General features: G+C 45.4%; 1 protein-coding gene across 1 annotated transcript; it reads right to left on the bottom strand.

The window, feature by feature from the left end:
* On the bottom strand, nucleotides 1–23,833 carry LOC134339274 (hepatic lectin-like). The gene is made up of 6 exons (XM_063035648.1): nucleotides 23,745–23,833; nucleotides 20,501–20,528; nucleotides 17,597–17,660; nucleotides 15,892–16,043; nucleotides 8,635–8,747; nucleotides 1–2,401 (listed from the first exon to the last, which is right to left on the bottom strand). The coding sequence occupies exons 1-6, from the start codon at nucleotides 23,831–23,833 to the stop codon at nucleotides 2,269–2,271; spliced, it is 579 nt and encodes a 192-aa protein (XP_062891718.1). The 3' UTR covers nucleotides 1–2,268.
* Between the last annotated feature and the right edge of the window lie 2,425 nt (nucleotides 23,834–26,258).

The raw sequence follows: 26,258 nt of genomic DNA, 5'->3' as shown, positions 1-26,258 counted from the left end.
ATTTATTGTTACAGCAATAGAAGTATCACTGACAGTTTGTACCAAGTGCGCTTCCACAAAAGACCATGTGAAATTAAGCAGATATGAGTTGGCGGTAATGTTAGGGGAGAGGGTTAAATATCATATCGGGCATCAGGTGAAGACATTCACTAAAACATGCATAAAATGCTGGAGGAACTCAGCAGGTCAGGCAGCATCAATGGAGAAGATTTATGAGTTGATGTTTCGGGCCAAATCCTTTCATCAAGACTGGAAAGGAAGGGAGACGAGGCCAGATAGGTGGAAAAGGCAAAGGGCTGAAGAAGATGGAATCTGAAAGGAGAGAAGAGTGGACTATGGGAGAAAGGGAAGGGGGAGGCAATAGGCAGGTGAGGAGAAGCGAGGTGATAAGAGGCGAGCCAGAATGTGGAATGGAAAATGTGAGGAGGAAGGGGGGAGAAATTAGCAGAAGTTAGAAAAATCTATGTTCATGCCATCAGGTTGGAGACTAACCAGACAGGATATGAGGTGTTCCTCCTCCAACCTGAGAATGGCCTCATTGTGACAGCAGAGAAGGCCATGCACTACCAGGTCAGAATGGGAAATGGGAATGAAGTGAAAATGGTTTTGCCAGTGGGAAATCACACAGATGTTGCAGATGGAACAAACGTGCTCAACAACTTGGACATTCATAATGCCGTTTACATTGACCTAAAAGTGACAACCGACTCACGGGTTATCATTCCATCAAAGTGATGGCATTTCCCATAGATCTGCCTCAATGCTGCGCCGGACCATTAGAGATCTTCTTTGTGGAATGGGACATAGATCTAGAACCAGAACCACCTGCCCAGCCCAGGGAGAGTTGAAACCACTGAGATGTGACTACCAATCAGCTGAGGAAAACTGGACATGAAAGAGAACGTGTGCAAGTGACTGCAGTCTGGAATGAACACCCATAGGAAAATATTTAAGAACATCGTGTTAAATCAATAACAGCTCAAGAAAAAATCCTTTCAGCAGAGGACAAAGAAACTAGATTTGAATTTGCTACACAATGGGGGTAATATTACTGAAACACCCAAGATACTAAGGGTAGATGTTGAAATGCTTCCTCTAGTGGAAGAACATTAAATTGGGGGCATGGTTACAAAATTAGAGATTGTGCAATAAGTTGTGCAGAGGGTGGAGTGTTATGGAGAATGGGTCAACAGAGGCACGAAAAGGGGAAGATTGGGGTATCTAGGCTGTCGGGAGCTGGCACAAGCAGGGGAATGAAGCCTGGAGCCAATCGCATTGAGTGGTGAGGAAGGCTTGAGGAGCTGAGTGGCTGACTCACACACTTATTTTCTTAAGTTCTTACGTAAATGACATCTCAAAATGTTTGCAACACAAACAAAATGCTGGAAGAACTCAGCAGGCCAGGCAGCATCTATGGAAATCAATGTTTTGGGCTGAGGACCATCATCGGGACTGGAAAAGGAGGAGGAAGAAGACAGAAAAAGTTCATGTAGCTCCCCAGTATGAGAGACCACCTGACTGATGCACATTACGAGGACTGGGTCTCATGCACTATTTGCATGACCAACTATAGGATGGTGCCGTGTTTAGGGAAGATATTAATTTGGGCTATGGTGAGTTCATTTGGGTTGAATTGGTAATTTAGGTTCGCTTGAGTGGGATGGGATGGGGTTGAAGCTGATGGATTGAGATAAGAATTCTAAGTTGGAATGGATTGAACTGGGAAAAGTTGAGTAGGCGTGGGTTGAGTAGAGACAGAATGGGTCATGATGAGTTGATTGGGATGGCATTGAGTTGGGATACAGTTGAGTGGAATTGGGATACGGTTGAGTTGAATTGGGATACGACTGAGTTGAATTGAGATACGGTTGAGCTGAATTGAGATACGGTTGAGTTAAATCGAGATACGGTTGAGTTGAATCGGGATACGGTTGAGTTGAATCGGGATACGGTTGAGTTGAATTGGGATACAGTTGAGTTGAATTGGGATATGGTTGAGTTGGGGTAAATGCAATAGGCCAAAGGACCCAATTATCTGCTATGTGACTCGATGAATAGGGATGGGTAAAGTTAGGGTGGCTGCAACTAGGATTGAATGTGTCAAGAGAAACTGAACTGAGTTGAATTTAGTAAGTTGGGTTGATGTGAGTTAAACTTGGTTAGCTTGATTGAAGTGTAATACACGAAAGCTCAACGCACAGGACTTCTGCCACAGAACCAACATGCAATGTGAGCTTGTTTGTACTTTTAAGACCAGTTTTGTGAAATTCATACTGAGTTTTTCTCACAGATCCAATTGTGTTTTGTGGAGCAATTAATGTCATTCCACTGTCCTTTATCATCAAGGTGGGCACAGTCCTCATTGTTGAAGGCATCATTGGGCTCGCCACTAGCCCAGAAACTGGAAACAAACAAAAAGTCACAGAGTTACTAGTTGGCCTGATACAGAAAATTGGCTTGGAAGAAATTTATTTGTAAAGGTCACCATGGTGATCGTATGCAAAACAAGTATACAGTGAAGTAAACTCAAAGGAGTGCAAGTACTGGAAATATATACAAGTTGATCAGGTAGTATTGCAGAAAGAGAAACACAGCTAACATTGAAGGTTGAAGAACCTTTGTCAGACTGGGAGAGTTGGTTGAGGTTGCAGAGAGGAATAAGACAAATAAGTTAATGAAAGGAATTATTCTCAGACAGGGGCACAACCCTACCCACCATTGAGGACATGTTTAAGAGGCAGTGTCTCAAGAAATGACACCCATCATGAAGGACCTTTACCATCTGGGACAAGGCTTCTTCACATCAGGAAGAAAATACAGGAGACTGAAGCCACACACTCAATGATCCAGGAATAGTGTCTATCCCTCCACCATCAGGTTACTGGCTGGCCCACGAACCTATGAACACTAACTCACTGTTCCTTCACTTTTCAACTGTTTATTTAATTTTGTAATTTATTGCAATTTTATCGTAATTTTATTTGATTTATGGACCTTATGGTAATTTTAGGTTTTATCCCTTTGCGCTGTACTACTGCTGGGTTGAGAGGAATAACAAATCAGCCGCGATGATAAGGCTGAATGGCCCAATACTGTTGATATATCTTATGGTCTAAAGTCTTATTATGGGTTAAAGTCTCATTCTGAACATCTGAATATTTTTCTCTTTGCACAATAACTATAAGTGGAGCAGTGGAAAGAGTGAGCAGTTTCAAATTCCTGGGAGTCAACATCTCCAAAGATCGATCCTGGGCCCAACAAATTGATGCAGGTACAAAGAAGGCACTCCAGTGGCTATATTTTATTAAGAGTTTGAGGAGATTTGGTATGTCACCAAAAACGAGCACATTTCCATAGACGTACTGTGGCGATCATTCTAACTGGCGGCGTCACTGTCTGGTGTGGAGGGGCCACTGCACAGGATCGGAAGAAGGTGCAGAGGGTTGCGAACATAGCCAGTTCCGTCACAGGCACCAGCCTCCCCACCATTGAGGAGATCGATACTTGAAAAAAGGTGGCATTCATCATTAAGGACTCACATCACCCAGGCCATGCCCTCGTTTCATTACTACAATCAGAGAAGAGGTACAGGAGCCAAATGACACACGCTCAACAATTTCTTCCCCCCAACCATCAGATTTCTGAACGGAAGGCGAACCAACTCATGAACACTACCATAACTCTCTTTTTGCTCTACTAATTTATTTTTTATATATATTAACCCCATCTTGTCCATTTATGGCTTGTTCCGGTAGCCAATTTTTCTCCAGATGGTCCCAGTTCCCCAACCATTGTTAATCCGGGTGGTTCTGAACTGGCGTGACTCTTCTTGTTCTTGTCACTCTCTAGAGGTTTTTGTGGGTAGATGAAGTGAAAGCACGAAAGGTCCAGCCCAAGACCCCTATCGGGCTGCCACCAACAGAATCTGAACCCAACCGGGCCGCCACCAACAGGACCTGAACCCTGAACCACCCTGCCGCAGAGTCTGGATGGTTCCCGGTGTTGCCTCCGAAGCATCCAGACAGGAACTTGAATTAGCAAGGCCTAAAAGGCTACCTGCGCACTTAATGTGGGTAAATGGGATTAGAGTGGACAAGTCTTATGCTGTACAAATCAATTACTCTACATCTGACTCTTTATTGGGGAAGAACAAAAAAAATGTTCTGAACAGAAGTCCATCTGCACACTTCCCAGCCATCAGGAGCATCACCATCACAGGGATATGGCCTGGACTTGAGGACCTGAGTTACAGGTGAAGTTTGAAGAAGTTCGGACTTTATTTATGTTATGTTATGATTGCACTGCCCCTGACGAACGCTGTCTCGTTCTGCCCTGCAGAGCTGATGTATGGTTAGAATGACAATAAAGTTTTTTGAATCTTTGAATCTTGAATCTTATTCCCAGGACCAGAGGAGATTTGATCAAGGTATACAAAATGATGACGGGCGCAGAAAGGATTAATGCAAGTAAAGTTTTTTTTTCCACTCAGTTGGGTGAGACTGGAACCTGAGGCCGTAGCTGAGGAGTGAAAGGTGAAATATTTAAGGGTACCTCAGGGGAAACTTCTTCACTCAGAGGGTGGTGCGAGTGTAATACGAGCTGGCAGTGGAAGTCATGCATTGGAGGGGGAGGAACGTCCCCAATCACAAGAGGGCCATGCTCCTTGAGAGGGGACATGTCAGCAAGTTATGGTTATGAGGAAGCTCAACGAGCAGATGAGGAGAATATTCATGTAGAATATTCATGCTTGTAGAGGAAACAGAAGTCACCTGATATAAAAATAATATGTTCGCTAACAAATCAAAGTAATTCTAATATTCGATATTGTTCATTGGTTATTTTCATCACTGGCAAGCAGTATTGATGCGAAGTCAGCACGTATTACCTATCCATCATTTCATTTTATTTTATCTTTTATTGCGATACAGCCCGGAGTAGGCCCTTCCGGGCCTTCAAGCTGCGCTGCCCAGCAATCCCCGATTTAATCATTTACAATGGCCAATAAGCCTACCATCTGGTACATCTTTGGAATGTGGGAGGAAAGCAGAGCTCCCGGAGGAAACCCATGCAGTTGTGGGAAGAACATACAAAATTCCCTTCAGGCAGTGGCAGGAACTCTGAACCCAGGGGGCCTGTACTGTAAAATGTTGTGCTAACCACTGCACCACTGCACTACCCCATTAATGTCCCTAAACCGAATGTTTTGTTGGGGAGCTTCAGAGGATAGTTGAATTATATCAGAGGATAGTTCAGGGCAGTCACATTTCAGAATTGGTTTGGATGGCATATCTCTTTCCTGAAGATGTGATTTTCTTTCAGTAAGATGGTGGCTTCTATGGGGCCAGGCCAACCATAGGTGGTATTGTCTTTTTTTTTTAATATATTTTTTATGACCACAAGACCCTGCTGGACATTAAGGATTTAAAGTATTGCATGTCTACCCCATCAGCAAGTTGCTTGTTGCCATAGAAACTGAAGGAGCTGGAGAGGCGTTGGAGTCAGTGGGCGTAGGCAGTCTAACAGCGAGCGATTGTCTTTGTTGGTTTTCTGGTGATCGCAAAACTCTGTTGGACATTGGTAATGCGGGATGCTGCAAGTCCAGTTACCTGGCTTATAGGCGAACGGCGGGGGAGCTGTGTGATCTCCGTCATAGCAAGGACTAGGCCTCAAGCCGCAGTGTCACCTGTTTGCAGCTGTCCAGGACAGAGCTTGCGGAATCAGTGACAGCCCTGCCCTCAGCTTTCACTCTATTCAACCGCAGACTGCGACAATACTCATGGATTCAGGGATCTAGACCATATTCTTTTTATCGTGTGATTGTCCAGTACTGCTAACTTATACGTGCTATATGTGCCTTGTGCTGTGCGGACAGTGGAGGTTCTGCGTGGCCTTGGCAGAAGACAAGCTGTATTGCGTTTGACTGCAGACTTCTACAACATTTATGGACTTAGGGACTTGGACTATATTGTTTTCTGTGTGACTGAATTGTACTGCTATCTTATATATGCTTTGTGCTGTTTGTGACTGTTGGTATTGTGTTTTGCGTCTTGGCCCTGGAGTAATGCTATTTGGTTTGTCTGAATTCAATGGTATTCATATGGTTGAATGATAATTAAATTTGAATTTGAACTTTATGAGAACCTCATAGTTTCATGCTTGCTGTAAGAATATTTTACAAGGCTGAGTTCATTCACTTATCTGCAGTAAAACTCTGTTAATTTGGAATGCACTGGTGCTGAACCAGCAGATTTTACAGACTATTGGGTGTTGTTCTTATGGGTACTCAGCACATTTTTATTCCATTCTTTTTTATGTAGCATTTCAGGGGACCTGTTAAGTGTAAAGAGAGTGTGGGAAAGAGAACTAGGTGATTGTAAAGGACATGTGAGAACTGGGGCACTATGAATAGATGGAGAATGTGGTGATATCACTTGGTGACCAGTGCTGCACCATCAGGATTTTCCAAAGCTTGCATAACAGATTGCTGGAATTTCATACCATCAAGTTTTATTGATGCACCATAGAAAGCATCTTACTCAGGTGTGTCATGGCTTAGTATGACAACTGCTCCACTCAAGACCAAGAAACTGCACAGGGTTGTGGACACAGCTCATTGATGGGTGCCTTGGGAAAACTGCCAACGTAATCAAAGACACCAGCCACACTGGACACTCTCTCTGCTCCTCTCCCCTGCCCAGTGATCAGAATAAACCAATGCCTGAAAGCGGATATCACTGGGCTCACTCAAGGAGAGTTTCTGCCCCACTATCATAAAACTATTGAATGTTTCCATAGTACGATAAGAATCAGACTTAATATCGCCGGCATATAATTTCAGATTTCAACATCCATTCAGAAATTGGCTGGCAGAGGGGAAGAAGCTGTTCCTGAGTTATTGAGTGTGTGCCTTCAGGCTTCTGTACCTCCTTCCTGATGGTAGCAATGAGGAGAGGGCATGTCCTGGGTGATGGTGGGGGTCCTTAATGATGGACATTGTCTTTCTGAGATTGCTCCGTGAAGATGCCCTGGATGCTGGGGAGACCAGAGCCCGTGATAGAGCTGGCTAGTTCTACAACTCTCAGCAGCTTATTTTGATCCTGTGGAGTAGGATCCCACAGCCCCCATGCCAGATGGTGACACAGCCAGTTAAAATGCTTCCACAGAAGAGCTGCAGAAATTTGTGAGTGATGACACCAAATCTCCTCAAAGTCCTAATGAAACGTAGATGGATTTTTCACCTCACAATCTACCTTACTTGTGACTTCGCAGCAGACTACCTGCCTATGCTGCATTTTCTTTGTATTGCCACATTTTATTCTGCATTGTTTTACCTTGTGGTCTCCTAGTGAACCATTGTAAAGAATAGATCGATGTGAACAGTACACAAGACAAGTTTTTCACTGTACCTTAGTAAAGTAAAGGCATCCGTTAGTCTTGCGAGAGCATGGATCTACGCCTGGAAAGTCTTCACTCTCCAGGGCGCAGACCTGAGCAAGGTTGTATGGAAGACCAGCAGTTGCCCATGCTGCAAGTCTCCCCTCTCCACGACACCAATGTTGTCCGAGGGAAGGGCATTAGGACCCGTACAGCTTGGCACCAGTGTCGTCGCAGAGCAATGTGTGATTAAGTGCCTTGCTCGACACAACACGTTGCCTCGGCTGGGGCTCGAACTCACGACCTTCAGATCGCTAGTCTAATGCCTTAACCACTTGGCCATGTGCCCACACCTCAGTACAAGCGACAATAATAAACCCATTTAACATTTTACTAACAGTACCCGGCTGCCAGGTTGGGATATGAACTGCTGACTCTGAATCTTTGGTTTCTATGGAAAGAGGCAAGAATGTGAAATTAGGTATTGCAGGTATCAATGGAGACCGATATCATGGATGAACACAAGGGAAGATGGATAAATATGAGGAAGAAAGGAATAGAAAAGGTTTTTTTTTAAATAGGGAGGGGGAGAAGGGCTGTTGGGCTGACTAGCTTATTTTGGTGAGGAACTTCTGTGTACCGTAAACATGAGAGATTCTGCAGGTGCTGGACATCCCAATGTATGAAGAAGTACAGAGAAGTCAGAGTTTCATGGCTGACCAACTCTCCTTGTTGAAAGTGGGAGATAAGTTGGAAAAGATTGAATTTAAAAGAAGTGCATGAAAATATAAACTGAGGACATGCTGTAAGGGGAGACAACACCAGATTGGTGGCCAAGGGTTCTTGAGGATCCAAGCTGAGCAGGTCTCAAGGCACCTTGCATGGTGGAATAGATCACCCAATTGAACTTCAAACACTTTCCCTCCACTACAGAGAGTGGAGATCATGGGGCAAGGGAATTTCCAGCTCTCTCAAGAAAGTGGGCAGTGTTTATTTCTGTAGAGTAATCCATCACATGGGGGAAATCATCACAAGGACCTTCAGGATAGTGACCATCTTCTGGCAATTTACTGTAACATTCATCGTCTCAGCAATTGATCAATACCTTGTTAGATTTATCACTTCAGCAGAGCATGCATTTGTAGATATATATGTAGACCATAGGAGGAAGAGGAGGGGACGACCCAGGTGGAAGTAATGGGCAGGTGAGAAGTCTGTGTACCATAAAAAAGTGCAATCAATAGTTGCAGTGAGACTTACTGTGGTGTTGAATCATATTCTGTGCCATCTTCCCACTGCCAATGTCTTTCCTCGGCAGAGTCCGACAAGCCAATCCAGTACATTTTGGGTACCGATAATTTTTTAATAAATATCTGTAAAAATATTAAACAAGACTGGAAGTGAACAAAAATGCCCTTGAGTTGATGTGGCAGCTTTACTGCTCTTGTGTTGCAGGATTTGATGGAAGAGGAGTATTGTCCGTGGGACTGAGCGACACTAAGTGACTCTGACATGAAGTAGTTCAATGAGAAAGTGGCCCTTGGCAAGAGGCAGCAGCAGGGCGTACGAAAACGCAGTCGGACAGTGACCGTGTCAGTGTAGGTATGAACTATTGACTCAAGCTTAAAGTGGCACTGCTCGGGGAGGATGAAGAAAGCTGAGTGGCTGAGGGTCTGTGGAGAGGGGTGGGAAACATAAATGTTTACCAGAAAGAACACCGCTAGAACAGTAGAAGAGTCTAATTTAGTACAATGCGGCCATAGTGTTGCTGAACTGTAGTGATTAGGGTTTTTGCCTTTTGATTTAAGAACTGAGTGGTTGAAGGGAAGTGTCTTCTGTTGAACTTGGCAGTATGGAACTTCATGCTCCTGTACCTCCTGCTAAATGGTAGCTGTGAGAAGATGGCCTGGCCTGCAGGGTGGGGATTATTGATGATGGATTTTGTCTTTATGAGGCAATGCCTCTGGTAGATACTACCGATGGTTGGCAGGGATGTGCTGGTGATGTTTTGGGCAGAGTCCACTACTCTGCAAATCATGGTCCTGCATTTTCAGATTGCTGCACCAGACCAGGATGCAACAGCCAGGATACTTCCAACAATACATACGATCACTGTGCTTTGTCACCAAAACAAAACACTCACAGATTTAAATGTCCCATCGGTAATGGAGGGAAGCACCCCTCCACTACACATTTGGTATGTTGCCAAGGACACTCGCAAATTTCCACAGGTGTACTTTGCGGAGCATCGTAACTGGCTGGATCACCGTTTGGTATGGGAAGGTGGGGGTGGGTGGGGAAGGGCTACTGTACAGGATCAAAATAAACTGCAGAGAGATGGAAACTTAATCAGCTCCATCATGGGCACTAGCCTCTGTAGTATCCAGGATATCGTCAAGGAGTGATGCCTCAGAAAGGCGGTGTCATCATTAAGGACCCCATCACCCAGCTCATGCTCTGTTCTCATTGTTACCATCAGGAAGGAGGTACAGGAACCTGAAGGCACACAGTCAATGAAGAATTAAAAGGAACAGAGCCTCATACAGCAGGCAGCATAGTTTGCGGGCTGCGGAGTGAGCCGGGAGCAGAGTGAAAGCTTAAGGGCTTCGGCTCAACGGGCTTAGGCGGAAACGGGTGAGGCGAGGACGGTTTGGTATTCATTTTTTTTTGTTGTTATTTGAGGAGAGGGGCAGTATGAGTGTGAGGGCAGTTTGTTGTTCTCGGTGCCGGATGTGGGAGGCCCTGGAGTCTCCCAGCCTCCCGGACGTCCACATCTGCGCCAGGTGCGCCGAGATACAGCTCCTACGGGACCGTGTTAGGGAACTGGAGCTGCAGCTCGATGACTTTCGTCTGGTCAGGGAGAATGAGGAGTTGATAGAGAGGAGTTACAGGCAGGCATGGGAGGCAGACAAGTGGGTCACGGTTAGGAGGGGGAAGGGGAAGGGTCAGGTACTAGAGAGTACCACAGTGGCTGTGCCCCTTGACAATAGGTACTCCTGTTTGAGTACTGTTGGGGGAGGACAGCTTACCCAGGGGAAGCGACAATGGCTATGCCTCCAGCACAAAGTCCGGCCTGTAGCTCAGAAGGGTAGGGAAAGGAAGAGGAGGGCAGTTGTGATAGGGGACTCAATAGTAAGGGGGTCAGATAGGCGATTCTGTGGACGCAGTCCAGAGACCCGGATGGTAGTTTGCCTCCCTGGTGCCAGGATCCGGGATATTTCTGATCGTGTCCAAGATATCCTGAAGTGGGAGGGTGAGGAGCCAGAGGTCGTGGTACATATAGGTACCAATGACATAGGTAGGAAAAGGGAAGAGGTCCTGAAAAGAGAATACAGGGAGATAGGAAGGGAGTTGAGAAAAAGGACCGCAAAGGTAGTAATCTCGGGATTACTGCCTGTGCCACGTGACAGTGAGAGTAGGAATGCGATGAGGTGGAGGATAAATGCGTGGCCAAAGGATTGGAGCAGGAGGCAGGGATTCAAGTTTTTGGATCATTGGGACCTCTCTTGGCGCAGGCGTGACCTGTACAAAAAGGACGGGTTACACTTGAATCCTAGGGGGACCAATATCCTGGCAGGGAGATTAGCGAGGGCTACTGAGGTGACTTTAAAATAGAATGGTTGGGGGGTGGGAATCAAATTAAAGAGGCTAGGCGAGAGGAGGTTAGTCATAACAGGGGGATGGGAACCAGTGCAGAGAGACAGAGGGGTGTAAAATGAGGGTAGAAGCAAAAAGTAGCAAGGAGAAAAGTAAAAGTGGCAGGCCGACAAATCCAGGGCAAGCATCAAAAAGGGCCACTTTTCAACATAATTGTATAAGAGCTAAGAGTGTTGTAAAAGCGAGCCTGAAGGCTTTGTGTGTCAATGCAAGGAGCATTCGTAACAATGTGGATGAATTAAAAGTGCAGATTGTTATTAATGATTATGATATAGTTGGGATCACAGAGACATGGCTCCAGGGTGACCAAGGATGGGAGCTCAACGTTCAGGGATATTCAATATTCAGGAGGGATAGACATGAAAGAAAAGGAGGTGGGGTGGCGTTGCTGGTTAAAGAAGAGATTAACGCAATAAAAAGGAAGGACATAAGCCGGGAAGATGTGGAATCGATATGGGTAGAGCTGCATAACACTAAGGGGCAGAAAACGCTGGTGGGAGTTGTGTACAGGCCACCTAACAGTAGTAGTGAGGTCGGAGATGGTATTAAACAGGAAATTAGAAATGTGTGCAGTAAAGGAACAGCAGTTATAATGGGTGACTTCAATCTACATGTAGACTGGGTGAACCAAATTGGTAAAGGTACTGAGGAAGAGGATTTTTTGGAATGTATGCGGGATGGTTTTTTGAACCAACATGTCGAGGAACCAACCAGAGAGCAGGCTATTCTAGACTGGGTATTGAGCAATGAGGAAGGGTTAATTAGCAATCTTGTCGTGAGAGGCCCCTTGGGTAAGAGTGAACATAATATGGTGGAATTCTTCATTAAGATGGAGAGTGACATAGTTAATTCAGAAACAAAGGTTCAGAACTTAAAGAAGGGTAACTTTGAAGGTATGAGACGTGAATTAGCTAAGATAGACTGGCAAATGACACTTAAAGGGTTGCCGGTGGATATGCAATGGCAAGCATTTAAAGATTGCATGGATGAACTACAACAATTGTTCATCCCAGTTTGGCAAAAGAATAAATCAAGGAAGGTAGTGCACCCGTGGCTGACAAGGGAAATTAGGGATAGTATCAATTCCAAAGAAGAAGCATACAAATTAGCCAGAAAAAGTGGCTCACCTGAGGACTGGGAGAAATTCAGAGTTCAGCAGAGAAGGACAAAGGGCTTAATTAGGAAGGGGAAAAAAGATTATGAGAGAAAACTGGCAGGGAACATAAAAACTGACTGTAAAAGCTTTTATAGATATGTGAAAAGAAAAAGATCGGTTAAGACAAATGTAGGCCCCCTACAGACAGAAACAGGTGAATTGATTATGGGGGGCAAGGACATGGCAGACCAATTGAATAATTACTTTGGTTCTGTCTTCACTAAGGAGGACATAAATAATCTTCCGGAAATAGTAGGGGACAGAGGGTCCAGTGAGTTGGAGGAACTGAGGGAAATACATGTTAGTAGGGAAGTGGTGTTAGGTAAATTGAAGGGATTAAAGGCAGATAAATCCCCAGGGCCAGATGGTCTGCATCCCAGAGTGCTTAAGGAAGTAGCCCAAGAAATAGTGGATGCATTAGTGATAATTTTTCAAAACTCTTTAGATTCTGGACTAGTTCCTGAGGATTGGAGGGTGGCTAATGTAACCCCACTTTTTAAAAAAGGAGGGAGAGAGAAACCAGGAAATTATAGACCGGTTAGCCTAACATTGGTGGTGGGGAAACTGCTAGAGTCAGTTATCAAAGATGTGATAACAGCACATTTGGAAAGCAGTGAAATCATCGGACAAAGTCAGCATGGATTTGTGAAAGGAAAATCATGTCTGACGAATCTCATAGAATTTTTTGAGGATGTAACTAGTAGAGTGGATAGGGGAGAACCAGTGGATGTGGTATATTTGGATTTTCAAAAGGCTTTTGACAAGGTCCCACACAGGAGATTAGTGTGCAAACTTAAAGCACACGGTATTGGGGGTAAGGTATTGATGTGGATAGAGAATTGGTTGGCAGACAGGAAGCAAGGAGTGGGAATAAACGGGACCTTTTCAGAATGGCAGGCAGTGACGAGTGGGGTACCGCAAGGCTCAGTGCTGGGACCCCAGTTGTTTACAATATGTATTAATGACTTGGATGAGGGAATTAAATGCAGCATCTCCAAGTTTGCAGATGACACGAAGCTGGGCGGCAGTGTTAGCTGTGAGGAGGATACTAAGAGGATGCAGGGTGACTTGGATAGGTTAGGTGAGTGGGCAAATTCATGGCAGATGCAATTTAATGTGGATAAATGTGAAGTTATCCACTTTGGTGGCAAAAACAGGAAAACAGATTATTATCTGAATGGTGGCCGATTAGGAAAAGGGGAGGTGCAACGAGACCTGGGTGTCATTATACACCAGTCATTGAAAGTGGGCATGCAGGTACAGCAGGCAGTGAAAAAGGCGAATGGTATGCTGGCATTTATAGCAAGAGGATTCGAGTACAGGAGCAGGGAGGTACTACTGCAGTTGGACAAGGCCTTGGTGAGACCACACCTGGAGTATTGTGTGCAGTTTTGGTCCCCTAATCTGAGGAAAGACGTCCTTGCCATAGAGGGAGTACAAAGAAGGTTCACCAGATTGATTCCTGGGATGGCAGGACTTTCATATGATGAAATTCTGGATGAACTAGGCTTATACTCGTTGGAATTTAGAAGATTGAGGGGGGATCTGATTGAAACGTATAAAATCCTAAAGGGATTGGACAGGCTAGATGCAGGAAGATTGTTCCCGATGTTGGGGAAGTCCAGAACGAGGGGTCACGGTTTGAGGATAAAGGGGAAGCCTTTTAGGACCGAGATTAGGAAAAACTTCTTCACACAGAGAGTGATGAATCTGTGGAATTCTCTGCCACAGGAAACAGTTGAGACCAGTTCATTGGCTATATTTAAGAGGGAGTTAGATGTGGCCTTTGTGGCTAAAGGGATCGGGGGTATGGAGGGAAGGCTGGTACAGGGTGCTGAGTTGGATGATCAGCCATGATCGTACTGAATGGCGGTGCAGGCTCGAAGGGCCGAATGGCCTACTCCTGCACCTATTTTCTATGTTTCTATGTTTCTATGATTCAGGAACAGCTTCTTCTCCTCTGCCATTCGATTTCTGAATGGACATTGAACCCATGAACACGACCTCACTACTTTTTTTTATATAAACTATTATATACATATATACACACACAATTATAATATACATTTCCTGTGAATCACAGTTTTTTCTCTATTATTATATGTTGCATTGTACTGCTGTTGCAAAGCTAATACATTTCATGACTTAGGCTGCTGATATTAAACCAGATTCTGTTTCCTTGCAGCATCTTTCACAATTGCTCACGATTCATGTACACCAGCCCACACACTGCAATATAGAGAATTTATGTACAATTTATGCTTGTTATTTTTTTTCCTTGTGAAGGCTCTTGTGTGCGTGTGATGCTGTTGCAAGTACGTTCTTTATCGCACCTGTGTGTAAATGAAGATTTGGATTAGATGAGAGTCATTTCTCACATGTCCATCAAAATATACAGTGAAATAAGTTGTTTGCATCAGCCAGCAACACAGTCCGAAGGTGTATTGTCCGCAGCCTGCGAGTGTTGCCCTGCTCCCGGTGTCGATATAGTACTGGCAATATCTTAAAAGCCACACATCCTTGGAATGTAGGAGGCAACTGTGGCAGCCTGAGGAAACCCGTGCAGTCACAGGAAGACAACAATGCGATTGAATTTAGGCTGCTCACTCTGCGATACGTTACACGATTGTGGATTGAACCTGGGCTGCTCAATCTGCGATACGTTACACTATTGTGGATCGAACCCGGGCTGCTCACTCTGCGATACGTTACACTATTGTGGATCGAACCCGGGCTGCTCACTCTGCGATACGTTACACTATTGTGGATCGAACCCGGGCTGCTCACTCTGCGATACGTTACACTATTGTGGATCGAACCCGGGCTGCTCACTCTGCGATACGTTACACTATTGTGGATCGAACCCGGGCTGCTCACTCTGCGATACGTTACACTATTGTGGATCGAACCCGGGCTGCTCACTCTGCGATACGTTACACTATTGTGGATCGAACCCGGGCTGCTCACTCTGCGATACGTTACACGATTGTGGATCGAACCCGGGCTGCTCACTCTGCGATACGTTACACCATTGTGGATCGAACCCGGGCTGCTCACTCTGCGATACGTTACACTATTGTGGATCGAACCCGGGCTGCTCACTCTGCGATACGTTACACCATTGTGGATCGAACCCGGGCTGCTCACTCTGCGATACGTTACACCATTGTGGATCGAACCCGGGCTGCTCACTCTGCGATACGTTACACCATTGTGGATCGAACCCGGGCTGCTCACTCTGCGATACGTTACACTATTGTGGATCGAACCCGGGCTGCTCACTCTGCGATACGTTACACGATTGTGGATCGAACCCGGGCTGCTCACTCTGCGATACGTTACACTATTGTGGATCGAACCTTGGCTGCTCACTCTGCGATACGTTACACCATTGTGGATCGAACCCGGGCTGCTCACTCTGCGATACGTTACACCATTGTGGATCGAACCCGGGCTGCTCACTCTGCGATACGTTACACTATTGTGGATCGAACCCGGGCTGCTCACTCTGCGATACGTTACACCATTGTGGATCGAACCCGGGCTGCTCACTCTGCGATACGTTACACCATTGTGGATCGAACCCGGGCTGCTCACTCTGCGATACGTTACACCATTGTGGATCGAACCCGGGCTGCTCACTCTGCGATACGTTACACCATTGTGCCACTTTCCTGTATCTACACAATGAACTTGACACTTACTTGCTCTTCAATGTTGTTGATCACAAGCAGATGTGAACCCAGCATTGAACACTTTTGTTTCGCAAAATGCCAGTCGCCTGAACTGCTGGAGAAGTAGTAACATGACTGGTTGAACGTTGCCCAAATTTTAGGACATGGGGTCCAAAAGTGATCTAGAGAGAGAGAGGAGGGAATTCAGAACTACTGAAAAATTACTTACATTTACTGTACATTGTTGAATAGAATCGGTGGGAGGAGAGAGTGCAGCGTGCCTGCATGTGCACAGCCCTCCGGTGAAAAATGATATCGTATCCGTTAAATAGGGGCCGTGGACAATTCTGATTTGATGGGGACGGACGTGAAAGCACAGAGGAACATCTGGAGAAATTTATGAAACGCTCGTTTGCTGCTGTCGTTACTGCACGGTCGGGAATCTTCCGGAGGGAAGTCCTCAAAATCCCTGGCTTTGCCTGCTGTTGGCAACCAAGATTGAGGTCGAATTGTTCGGACAGGGGTGGCGCTCGGTACTCAGTGTCGGAGAGCTGATTCGGAGGCTCGAAGTTTTCGGATGACTCAGAGACGGATCGTGGTCGGGCATGGCAGGAAGAATTTTCTTCCTTCTCCCGTCAGTGTGAGATGTGGGACGTTTGAGAGACTTTGAACTTTTTACTGTGCTCATGGACTTCTTCATCAAGTTATGGTATTGTTGCACTGTTGTAACTATATGTTATAATTATGTGGTTTTGTCAGTTTTTTCAGTCTTGGTCTGTCCTGTGTTTTGTGATATCACACCAGAGGAAATATTGTATCATTTCTTAATGCATGCATTACTAAATGACAATAAAAGAGGACTGCTGTCTTCATAATCTAAAAGATCTGGGACACCTGGTGGCCAGTTTATTAGCCAACTCCTACACCTAATAAAATGATAACTGAGTATATGTTTGTGGTCTTCTGCAACTGTAGCCCATCTCCTTCAAGGTTCGACATGTTGCATATTCAGAGATGCTCTTTAGCACACCACTGTTGTAATGTGCGGTTATCTGAGTTGCTGTCGCCTTCATATCAGCTTGAACCAGTCTGGCAATTCTCCTCTGGCCTCTCTCACTAATAAGGCATTTCCACCCACAGAACTGCCACTCACTTGATTTCTTTTGTTTTTCACACCATTCTCTGTAAACTCTAGAGACTGTTGTGCATGAAAATCCCAAGAGATCAGCAGTTTCTGAGATACTCCGATCACTCCATCTGGCACCAACAATCATTCCATGGTCAAAGTCAGTTAGGTCACATTTCTTCCCCATTCTGGTGTATGGTCTGAACAACAACCGAACCTCATGACCATGTCTGCATGCTTTTATGCATTGAGTTGCTGCCACATGATTGGCTGATTAGATTTTGTATTAATGGGCGGTGTACCTAATAAAATGACCACTGAGTGGAATAGTTTAAAATGATCAAAGATCGGACAGGGTATTCACAGAGCAATTATTTCTTATTACGGCAGAGTCTAGCACAAAGAATACAGTTTGTGTGTGTGACCATCCTGTCATTAAACAGACTGTGGGAATTCACCCAAGGTGTGAACTAAATGCATTGTTGATACTCAGAAAAGGGGCTGTGGTAAATTGGAGGGAATATTCACAGACAATGGGAACAAAGTGGAGATGTACCGGTGACAGCCAAGGTTCAGAATTAGTCAATGGATCAGAGTGTTCATACTTACTGTTGATTTTCAGCTCAGGGAGCTTGCTGGCCAAGATGCTCTGGGGCTCTCTGAACTTCAGACACTGAGAAGCAAATCCGGATCAAACATTAGCAAGTGGAGATGATCTGATCTTTGTTTCAGGATCTTGGAAATGCTGTTACAGAAGTTTAATTTGAACAGGCAGTGGGAATTCACCCAAACTAACTCATGGTGTGGAACTGATCCAGCTGTTGGCACACATAAAGTGGGGTAGTGGTAAATTGGAGAGGATGTTCACAGATAAGTTACTGACTTCACTTACTTACTGCCCGTTTCGCCACTGGTGTTTACGATGGCAATGAATGTCTTCTACGTGTCTGTATAGAGGATTCTTTATTGCTGTTTCTGTAACAATTTTTCAAAATCCAGTCAAGGGTTGTTAACCCCCAGCTGAACCTCCAAACCGGGAGGACCGATGGACCACCCTTAGTCTGGCCTCTACCCTTTGACCTGTTTGGCATGGGTGACTCTACCAAGAACCAAAGCAAACAGCCAGCATAGCTCTCCAGGCCACTGAGGCATTCAAGCCTCCAAGCCCTCCAATAAGGTTGTGGTCCTCTTGGAGGGTGCTATTCTCTATTTAAGTTGTGCAGCCCCTGGTATAGTTGCTTTTATAAAGAATAACCAGGAACAGGCCATTCAGCCCATCTGGTGATTGCCTAGATAATACTTGCACAAGAGATTCGTCCTGCTATAATTGACTATCCCAGCTCCCACCTCATGCACAGCAGCCAATCCCGTTCTCCTTCTCTCTCATATCTGCATACACCCCTCCCCCTCTCATACGTCATGTGGTTCGATGGGCCCCGCTCTCCCCTCTGGAAGGTTGTGGGTTCAACTCCCACTGTGGAGAGCTGGACACAAAATTTTACACTGACACCAGGTGTAGAACAGAGAGAGTGGTGCAGTATTGGAGATGCAATCTCTCATCTGTTCTCAGGAGGGTGCATGATGCTATAATCTAGCAGAACAGAGGCGTTCTTACAGGTACCAATATTTATCCCTTGCTCCTTATCATTGAGGATCAAGGATTAACTTCATTCGTCATGTACATTTACACGTATTAGGAATTTGCTGAGGAACGTTGGTCAACAACTGTAAAGAATAAAGAGGTTTAATTACGGATAAGACTTCAAATGTTCATAAATACTAGCATGTACTCACGATGTAAACAGCATTAAAAAATTGGTTTAACACGTTTACAGTGCTGTAACTGGGGTAATAGATAGGCGGGGGTTGTGGGGGGTACTAACTAGAATGATTGATCAGGTTAACTGCCCACAGAACAACACTTTAAAATGGCGCGGTTTTCTTACGTTCTATGGGATCATGCTGTGCACAAAGAAGCCGCTCCATTCCCTAAAAAGCAACAGTGGCCACAATTCCAGGTTATTGTGAAGTACTTGGTGGTGTCTTGAAAGGGAACAACTGTCAGGGAGTTATGGACTTGGCTCAGCCCATTATTAGCTCAAGTTCAGATTCAGGTTCAAGTTCAATTGTCATACAACCACACACATGCATACAGCTAAATGAAACAGCATTCCTCCGAGGCCATGGTGCAAAACACATCACATACAGTCACAGATAAAACTTCACATACAGTCACAGATAAAACTTCACACACAGTCACAGACAGCTCATCACATACAGTCACAGATAAAACTTCACACACAGTCACAGATAAATCACATACAGTCACAGATAAAACTTCACACACAGTCACAGATAAATCACATACAGTCACAGATAAAACATCACATACAGTGACAGACACCACATCACATACAGTCACAGACAGCTCATCACATACAGTCACAGAGTCACAGAAACAATATTAGCACAAGTCTCTGAGTGGCCTGGACTGAGGGTTGAAGGAACATGGGACATTGTCCTGGAATGGGCCAAACCTCTTCTGTCTGTACTTCTTGCTGCTCAAAAAAGCAGACAGCATGATCAAATATCTACCCCTCCTGGACATTTTCTCTACTTCCCCTTCCAACAGGGAGGAATTACAAAAGGCTGTAAGCATGTACCAGCAGGCCCAAGGACTGCTTCTACTCCTCTGTTATCACACTTATGAAAGGACCCCTTCTATGGTAACCTCACAAACTACCCTGTTATGACATTGAACCTTTTGCCTCCCCACACCGGTGGGTGGCTGGGTGGGTGGGAAGAATAAAGTGAGAAGCTGGGAGGTGATGAGGGAAAATGTAAATGGCTGAGGAAGAAGGAATCTGATAAGCGACAAGGGTAGACCACAGGAGAACAGGAAGGAGCTGGGGCACCACAGGGAGGTGATGGGCAAGTGAGAAGTTCACGCCAGCAAGTTGGAGGCTACCCAGATGGTTTATGAAGTGTTGCTCCTCTCGTCTGAGAGTGGCCTCACTGAGGCGGTGGAGGAGATCATGGACAGACATGTCAGAATGGGAATGGGAAGTCGAATTAAAATGGGTGATCACCGGGAACTTCTGTCCGTTGGGACTGAGGGAGCAAAGGTGTTTGATGAAGCAGACTCCAAATCTATGATTTTAAAGGCCAGTTTCTGTCTTCTCTTTTGCTTACACTTCAAGGAGTGGCTGGGGATAAGCTGTCAGAGGGTTTTGGGGAAACTCACCGTTGCTTTTGAGCTGAGAAATTTCCATCATTAATTTATCCTGTAGTTCCCCTTTTCATTTCGCTGTAAATCGCTGAATCTGTGTGACAGAAGACAACATACAGTGAATCGCACTATTGTTTACTGAGACCTTCCATTATGTGTATGAAGACCCTCAACTGGTTGAATCCTCAGTTGTGTGATATACTGTATGTGTGCACTTGTCCCTTGCAACTGTTTTGTAAACTCTACTGGCTGTATTTTTACCCCACTAACTCCTATTCACCCACCCATGTGTCATCAAGGATCCGGGGAGTTCTGTGAAAATGTTCACAGGAGTGAAAGGGTTAAAGTATCAGGAGAAGGTGGGACCTGTACAGGTGGGATGGTTTGTACCTGAACTGGAGGGGGACTAATATCCCTGTTACGTTTCCTAGTATTGCACGGGGGTGGGCTGGTGTTTTAAATTAAGAGTCACAGGGAGCTGGGAACCAGAGGGCCAGAGCAGATAATGGAATGGTTGTGGAGACAGTTGTTGTTAAGCCTACATAAAAAGGGGTATGGAGGGCTATGGTCCAGGAGCCAGATGATGGGACTCGGCAGATGAATAGTTTGGCATGGACTAGATAGGCTGAAGACTTGTTTCTTTGCTGGAGTGTTTTATAATTCTATGACTCCAGTAGCATTTGATGGATCTGGGCCTGAATTAACTGGAATTTAGAAGAACAAGGGGGGAGGGATCTCATTGAATCCTATTGAATATTGAAAGGTCTAGATAGAGTGAATGGGTAGAACATGTTTCCTTTAGTGGGAATGTCTTCGACCCGAGAACACAGCCTCTGAATACAAAGATGTCCGTTCAGAACAGAAATGAGGAACACACACACACGCACACACATATGGGATAATAAATGAGCCATTATGGAATGTTGGATCAAACTTGATGAGCCAAATGGCCTAATTCTGCTGACTTAAGGTCTTATGAACTTTCACTGGCTTCTAGTTGAGCAACACCGATTTAACTTTTCTTATCCTTGTTTTGAAATCCTTCCAGCTGGCCCCACCCCCCCTCGAACAAATTTTAAAAGGTATTTAAACTAAAAGGAATTTTTAAAGTTTAAAGTAAATTTAATATCAAATTACCATACATGTCACCATATACTGTCTTGAGATTTACTTTCTTATGGGCATTTACAGGGGTGTAAAGAAATAGGATAAATTTTATGAAAAACTACTTAACAAAGACTGACAAACATCCAATGTGCAGAAGAGGACAAGTCATGCAATAATCAATTTTTAAAAAGTAAATAAATAATACTGAGTCGTAGAGTCCTCGGAAGGCAGTCTATAGGTTTGTGGAGTCAGTTCACCATTGAGGTGAATGAATGAAATAAAATACAACCGAGAACATGAGCTGTTGAGCCCTTGAAAGTTTGTCAAAGTTGTGAAATAAGTTTCAGTATTGAGGTGAGGGAAGTTAACCACACTGGTCCAGGAGCCTAATGCTTGAAGGGTAACAACTGTCCCTGAATGTGGGGGTGTGGGTCCTTAAGGGTCCTGTACCTCCTGGTCGTAGAATGGTGGTAGCTAGAGGAGGGAAGGCATGGACCAGATGATGGATCAGAGAGATATGGCTCTAATGTGGAAAAAATGGGCCCATCTTAGATGGAAATCTTGGTCAGCATTGACCACACACAACACGAGGAATTCTGCAGATGCTCGAAATTCAAGCAACACACATCAAAGTTGCTGGTGAACGCAGCAGGCCAGGCAGCATCTCTAGGAAGAGGTACAGTCGACGTTTCGGGCCAAGACCCTTCGTCAGGGCACATTTCCGAATGCAGACATGGATCCGACGGAGGATGAAATAACGAGTAGGACAATTATAGACGGCAAAGATAGTGTCCCAAACGTGTGGAAGGATCTGGAAAGGGACACCAAATACCTCCTCATGGCGGAGAGGGTCCATCTTTTATGAAGTGTTGCTCCTTTTTGTGTGAGAGTGGCCTCATTGAGGACAGTGGGGAGGAGGGATATCATGGACAGGAGCATGTCAGAATGGGGAATGGGAAGTCAAATTAAAATGGGTGATCACCAGGAATTTCTGTCCTTTGGGACTGAGGGAGCAAAAGGTGTTTGAGTCCCTCAAGCAGACTCCAAATCTATGATTTTAAAGGCCAGTTTCTGCCTTCTCTCTTACATACACTTCAAGGAGTGTCTGGGGATAAGCTGTCAGAGGGTTTGGGAAACTCACCGTTGCTTTTGAGCTGAGAATTTTCCATCATTAATTTATGCTGCTGTTCCTTCATTTCGCTGTAAATCATTGAATCTGTGTGACAAAAGACAACATACAGTGAATCGCACTATTGTTTACTGAGACCTTCCATTATGTGTATAAAGATCCTCAGCTGGTTGACTCCTCAGTTGTGTGATATACTGTATCACATATCACCCTTGCAACTCTTCTGTAAACTCTACTGGCTGGGTTTTTACCCCACTAACTCCTATTCACCCACCCATGCTTCATCAGGGACCCGGGGAGTTCTGTGAAAATGATCACAGGAGTGAAAGGGTTAATGTATCAGGAGAAGGTGGGACCACCTGTACAGGTGGGATGGTTTGTACCTGAACTGGAGGGGGACTAATATCCCTGTTACGTTTCCTAGCATCTCACGGGGGTGGGCTGGTGTTTTAAAATCAAGAGTTGCAGGGAGCTGGGAACCAGAGGGCCAGAGCAGATAATGGAATGGTTGTCGGGAAAGTTATTGTTAACTGAATTGAATTGACTTTATTTCTTACATCCTTCACATACATGAGGAGTAAAAATCTTTACGTTACATCTCCATCTAAATGTGCAATCACTAAGGAATTGTAATGAACCTGTGAGTCCATTGGGGAGGTCAAGGTCAAGGGTGTTGGGAAGGAGAGCTCAGTCCCTTTGCACCAGATAGAGATTACAAAGAACCTGGTCTCTGGACTAGTCATGATTGGGGCCAAGGTCATTACCGAGCAAGACTTCCACGCCTTTCATCGGTAATTCGGACCTCACCCCGATCGTGACTTGTGGAGTCCAGAGACCAGGTTGCTTTGTAAGTGTATCTGGTGCAAAGGGACTGACTCTGTCCCTTCCCCAACACCTTTGACCTTGACCTCCCCAATCCGGGGTCTCTGAGCTAAACTCTAGGATACACTCTTCAGTATTAGTGACTGACACGCTCCCGTGTCTCTCCAGATCCGCACTTGGAACTGGTTTTAACCCCTCCTTCACTGACACCAATCTGGCCGAGATAAACCTCTCGCGCCCTTCCTGAAATTTGGCAGACCTGTCCTTCCCTAGTGGTTCGCTTAACAGCTCGATAACAGCCGAGCATCAAAATTGCAGTCTTCCCTTTTCCCGTCTCCTTCTTTGGGGCAAAGCACCTGGATGCAAAGTGTCCAACTTTCCCGCAATTATAACAGACAACCCCAGGGAGATTCTCCTGCCAGACTGCTCCCGGTCTACCTTATCCTTCTCCCCACTAATCCCCGGCTTACTTTCTGACTTTTCCTGGTGGACTTTCCCTGCCGTCCTGACTACCCTTCTGGTAGCCTTTACTCAGGACAGAATTCTTCATTCTATGCATCAACGCATACTCATCCTCTAAAATAACCTAGCAGTTGCAGCTAACGTGGCTGCCTCCTTCTCATCTAGGTAGGGTCTCATACCCTCAGGGACACAACCTTTAAACTGCTCAATCAGGATCAGCTGTAGCAGTCTGTCATAATCCCCCATACCCTCTTCCGAGGCGCACCTGAACGCTCACAAATATGTCTGCATCTCACGGGCAAACTCCAAAATACGTGCGGGCCCACGTCTCCCTCGCATTCCGGAACCTCTGCCGGTATGCCTCCGGGACCAAACCATAAGTCCTGAGGATGGCCTCTTTCACCACCTCATACCTCTGGGCATCTCTCCGCGGACAAAGCTGAATAAGCTTCTTGGGCTTTCCCTTTCAGTACACTCTGAAGGAAAACAGCCCACTCATCCCTCGGCCCAGTCCTGCGTCATAGCCACTTTTTTGAAATGGAGGAAGTACCGATCCACGTCCGTATCGTCAAATGGGGATGAAGTGGCCTAACCTCTGGGGTCGCCCGTAACTCTTCACCTTGGTTCTGCAATGCCTCAGCTCTGCCTGTGATCTTATCTTTAACTTCTCCAGCTCGAGATTCCCTTTCCCTCTCTGTTTCTCTCTCTCCTCTCTACAACTCCCCATTGCCTCTCTTTCTCTTCTCTCTCCAACTGTCTCTCCCTCTCTCTCTCTTCTGCCTTTCTAACTTTTTCTCTTTCCTCTCTAACTCTCTCTCCTGCTCTTCTCGCTGTAACTGTCTGTCCCTCTCTTTTTCTTCTCGCTCCAACTGTCATACCCGGAACTCGTTTTTGAGCTGCACCGGTACCGCGTCTCCAGGGAGGCTTTCCAAGAGACACCACCCCCAGCTCGCCTTGGGGAAACACACCTTTAGATACATAGTGCTCAACTATAGCTCTGTGTATCTCCTCTCTCCTGATTGTCGACTTCCCCCTAGCAAGATTCAACCGTTTGGCCACAGCTACCAATTTCGATCTCCTCCTGGCATCCTCTAATGCCTCCAAGGTCGGCGCCTTTATAAATTCCTCAGCCTCCATTTCTGCTGTTGCGTCTTTTCTTTCTTTCGAGAATTTTAACCCAATCAATTTACTCCTGTCCCAAATTTAGCGTTCAAAATCGCGGACGAGAACCCCACTTGTCATGCTATGTACCCCGTAATTGGGTTGCTAAACCAGCAGAAATGGATCACTCAGTTGGAGTCTGGATTGTATGTAGATCTAAGAAAGTTTTATTAAAGAAACAAGCAACACAGTAATTGAAAGGATAATAAATACAACAGTTCAGCAATGATAAACACACATGTGCACAGAATTAAGATAAGCATAATTAATTTAGCTCTATCGTTGTCTAGGGGTAAATGACCAATTTCAAAGTGACACAAAGTCCAGTTCAATTTAGTTCAGTTTGCAGTAATCGTTGCCACGGTGATGGACAATGTGGGGGAAGGAGAGAGAGAACGAGAACGAACGATCATCCAAAACGGCTTCCACTCACAGACCTGCGATATTGCTCACAAGCAGCTTTCGGGCGAGTCCTTTGTGATGTCACCTGGGGTCACCGACTGTAACCCCTCCACCAGATGCGGTCGATCCTCTGCAGTGAACCCGGCACCCAAGCAAGGGCGGACACACGCCGGGTTCCCGCTTATTCGGCAATCCTTCCACCCTGTGCATTTATGGCATCCTGGTACTCTCCACCGACTTGTGAAAGGGCCAATCCCGCTTCCAGGGTCTCGTTACCTCGGGGTGTTGTGTGTGCTGCCTTAGCGAACCTGTCCCTTTTTATTCCCCTGCTGGGGTCTCGCCTGTCCATCACTTCAAACAGTTCAGGGTTCAAAGGGGGAGCCGCTCTAGACAGCTCTCTCCTTCCGTCCCTTCATTACACATCTCCAGATCGCCTGTCTATCACTTCAAACAGTTCAGGGTTCAAAGGGGGAGCCGATCTTGACAATACCCAAAACTGATGGCTCCTTCATTAACATCTCCAAATGCTGCTTCATTGTGTTCCTTATCTCTCCCTCCCCTGAGGACAGGTGGCAGACCAACTGCTGATGCCACTGGTGCTAGCCCAGGCCAGCAAACATCTTCATTTATGTGTATTCTCGTCACAAGGCATATGCACTGCTTGCCTTCATTGGCAAGGGTGCTTAATAAAAGAGTCAGGAAGAAATGTTGAGTTTGCTGGATAAAACTTTAGCCAGACCACACTTGGAGTATTGAGTACTGTTCTAGCAGCCACGTTATAGGAAGGATATGGAGAACGTGGAAAGAATGCAGAAGAGGTTAACCAGAATGCTGCCTGGACTGAGCTATAAGGAAAGATGTAAACTCTGAATAGTCCATCTTCCACTAACAGCCCTTCATCCTTAATATTATGCTGGTATCTTTCAAGCTATCTCCACGCTTGAATAATGGAAAATAAG

Source organism: Mobula hypostoma, chromosome 29, assembly GCF_963921235.1.
Source record: "Mobula hypostoma chromosome 29, sMobHyp1.1, whole genome shotgun sequence".
NCBI lineage: Eukaryota > Metazoa > Chordata > Chondrichthyes > Myliobatiformes > Myliobatidae > Mobula > Mobula hypostoma.
Note: the sequence above shows the minus strand (reverse complement) of the source record. Positions and strands in the feature narration are given on the sequence as shown.

Coding starts and splice junctions, on each gene's coding strand:
- LOC134339274 (XM_063035648.1), bottom strand. CDS start 23,833: ATGCATAGAATGAAGAATTCTGTCCTGAGTAAAGGCTACCAGAAGGGT. Junction 20,529..23,744: donor CCACCAGGAAAAGTCAGAAA/GTAAGCCGGGGA, acceptor ACATTTTCACAG/AACTCCCCGGATCCTTGATG. Junction 2,402..8,634: donor GAATATGATTCAACACCACA/GTAAGTCTCACT, acceptor GTTTGTTTCCAG/TTTCTGGGCTAGTGGCGAGC.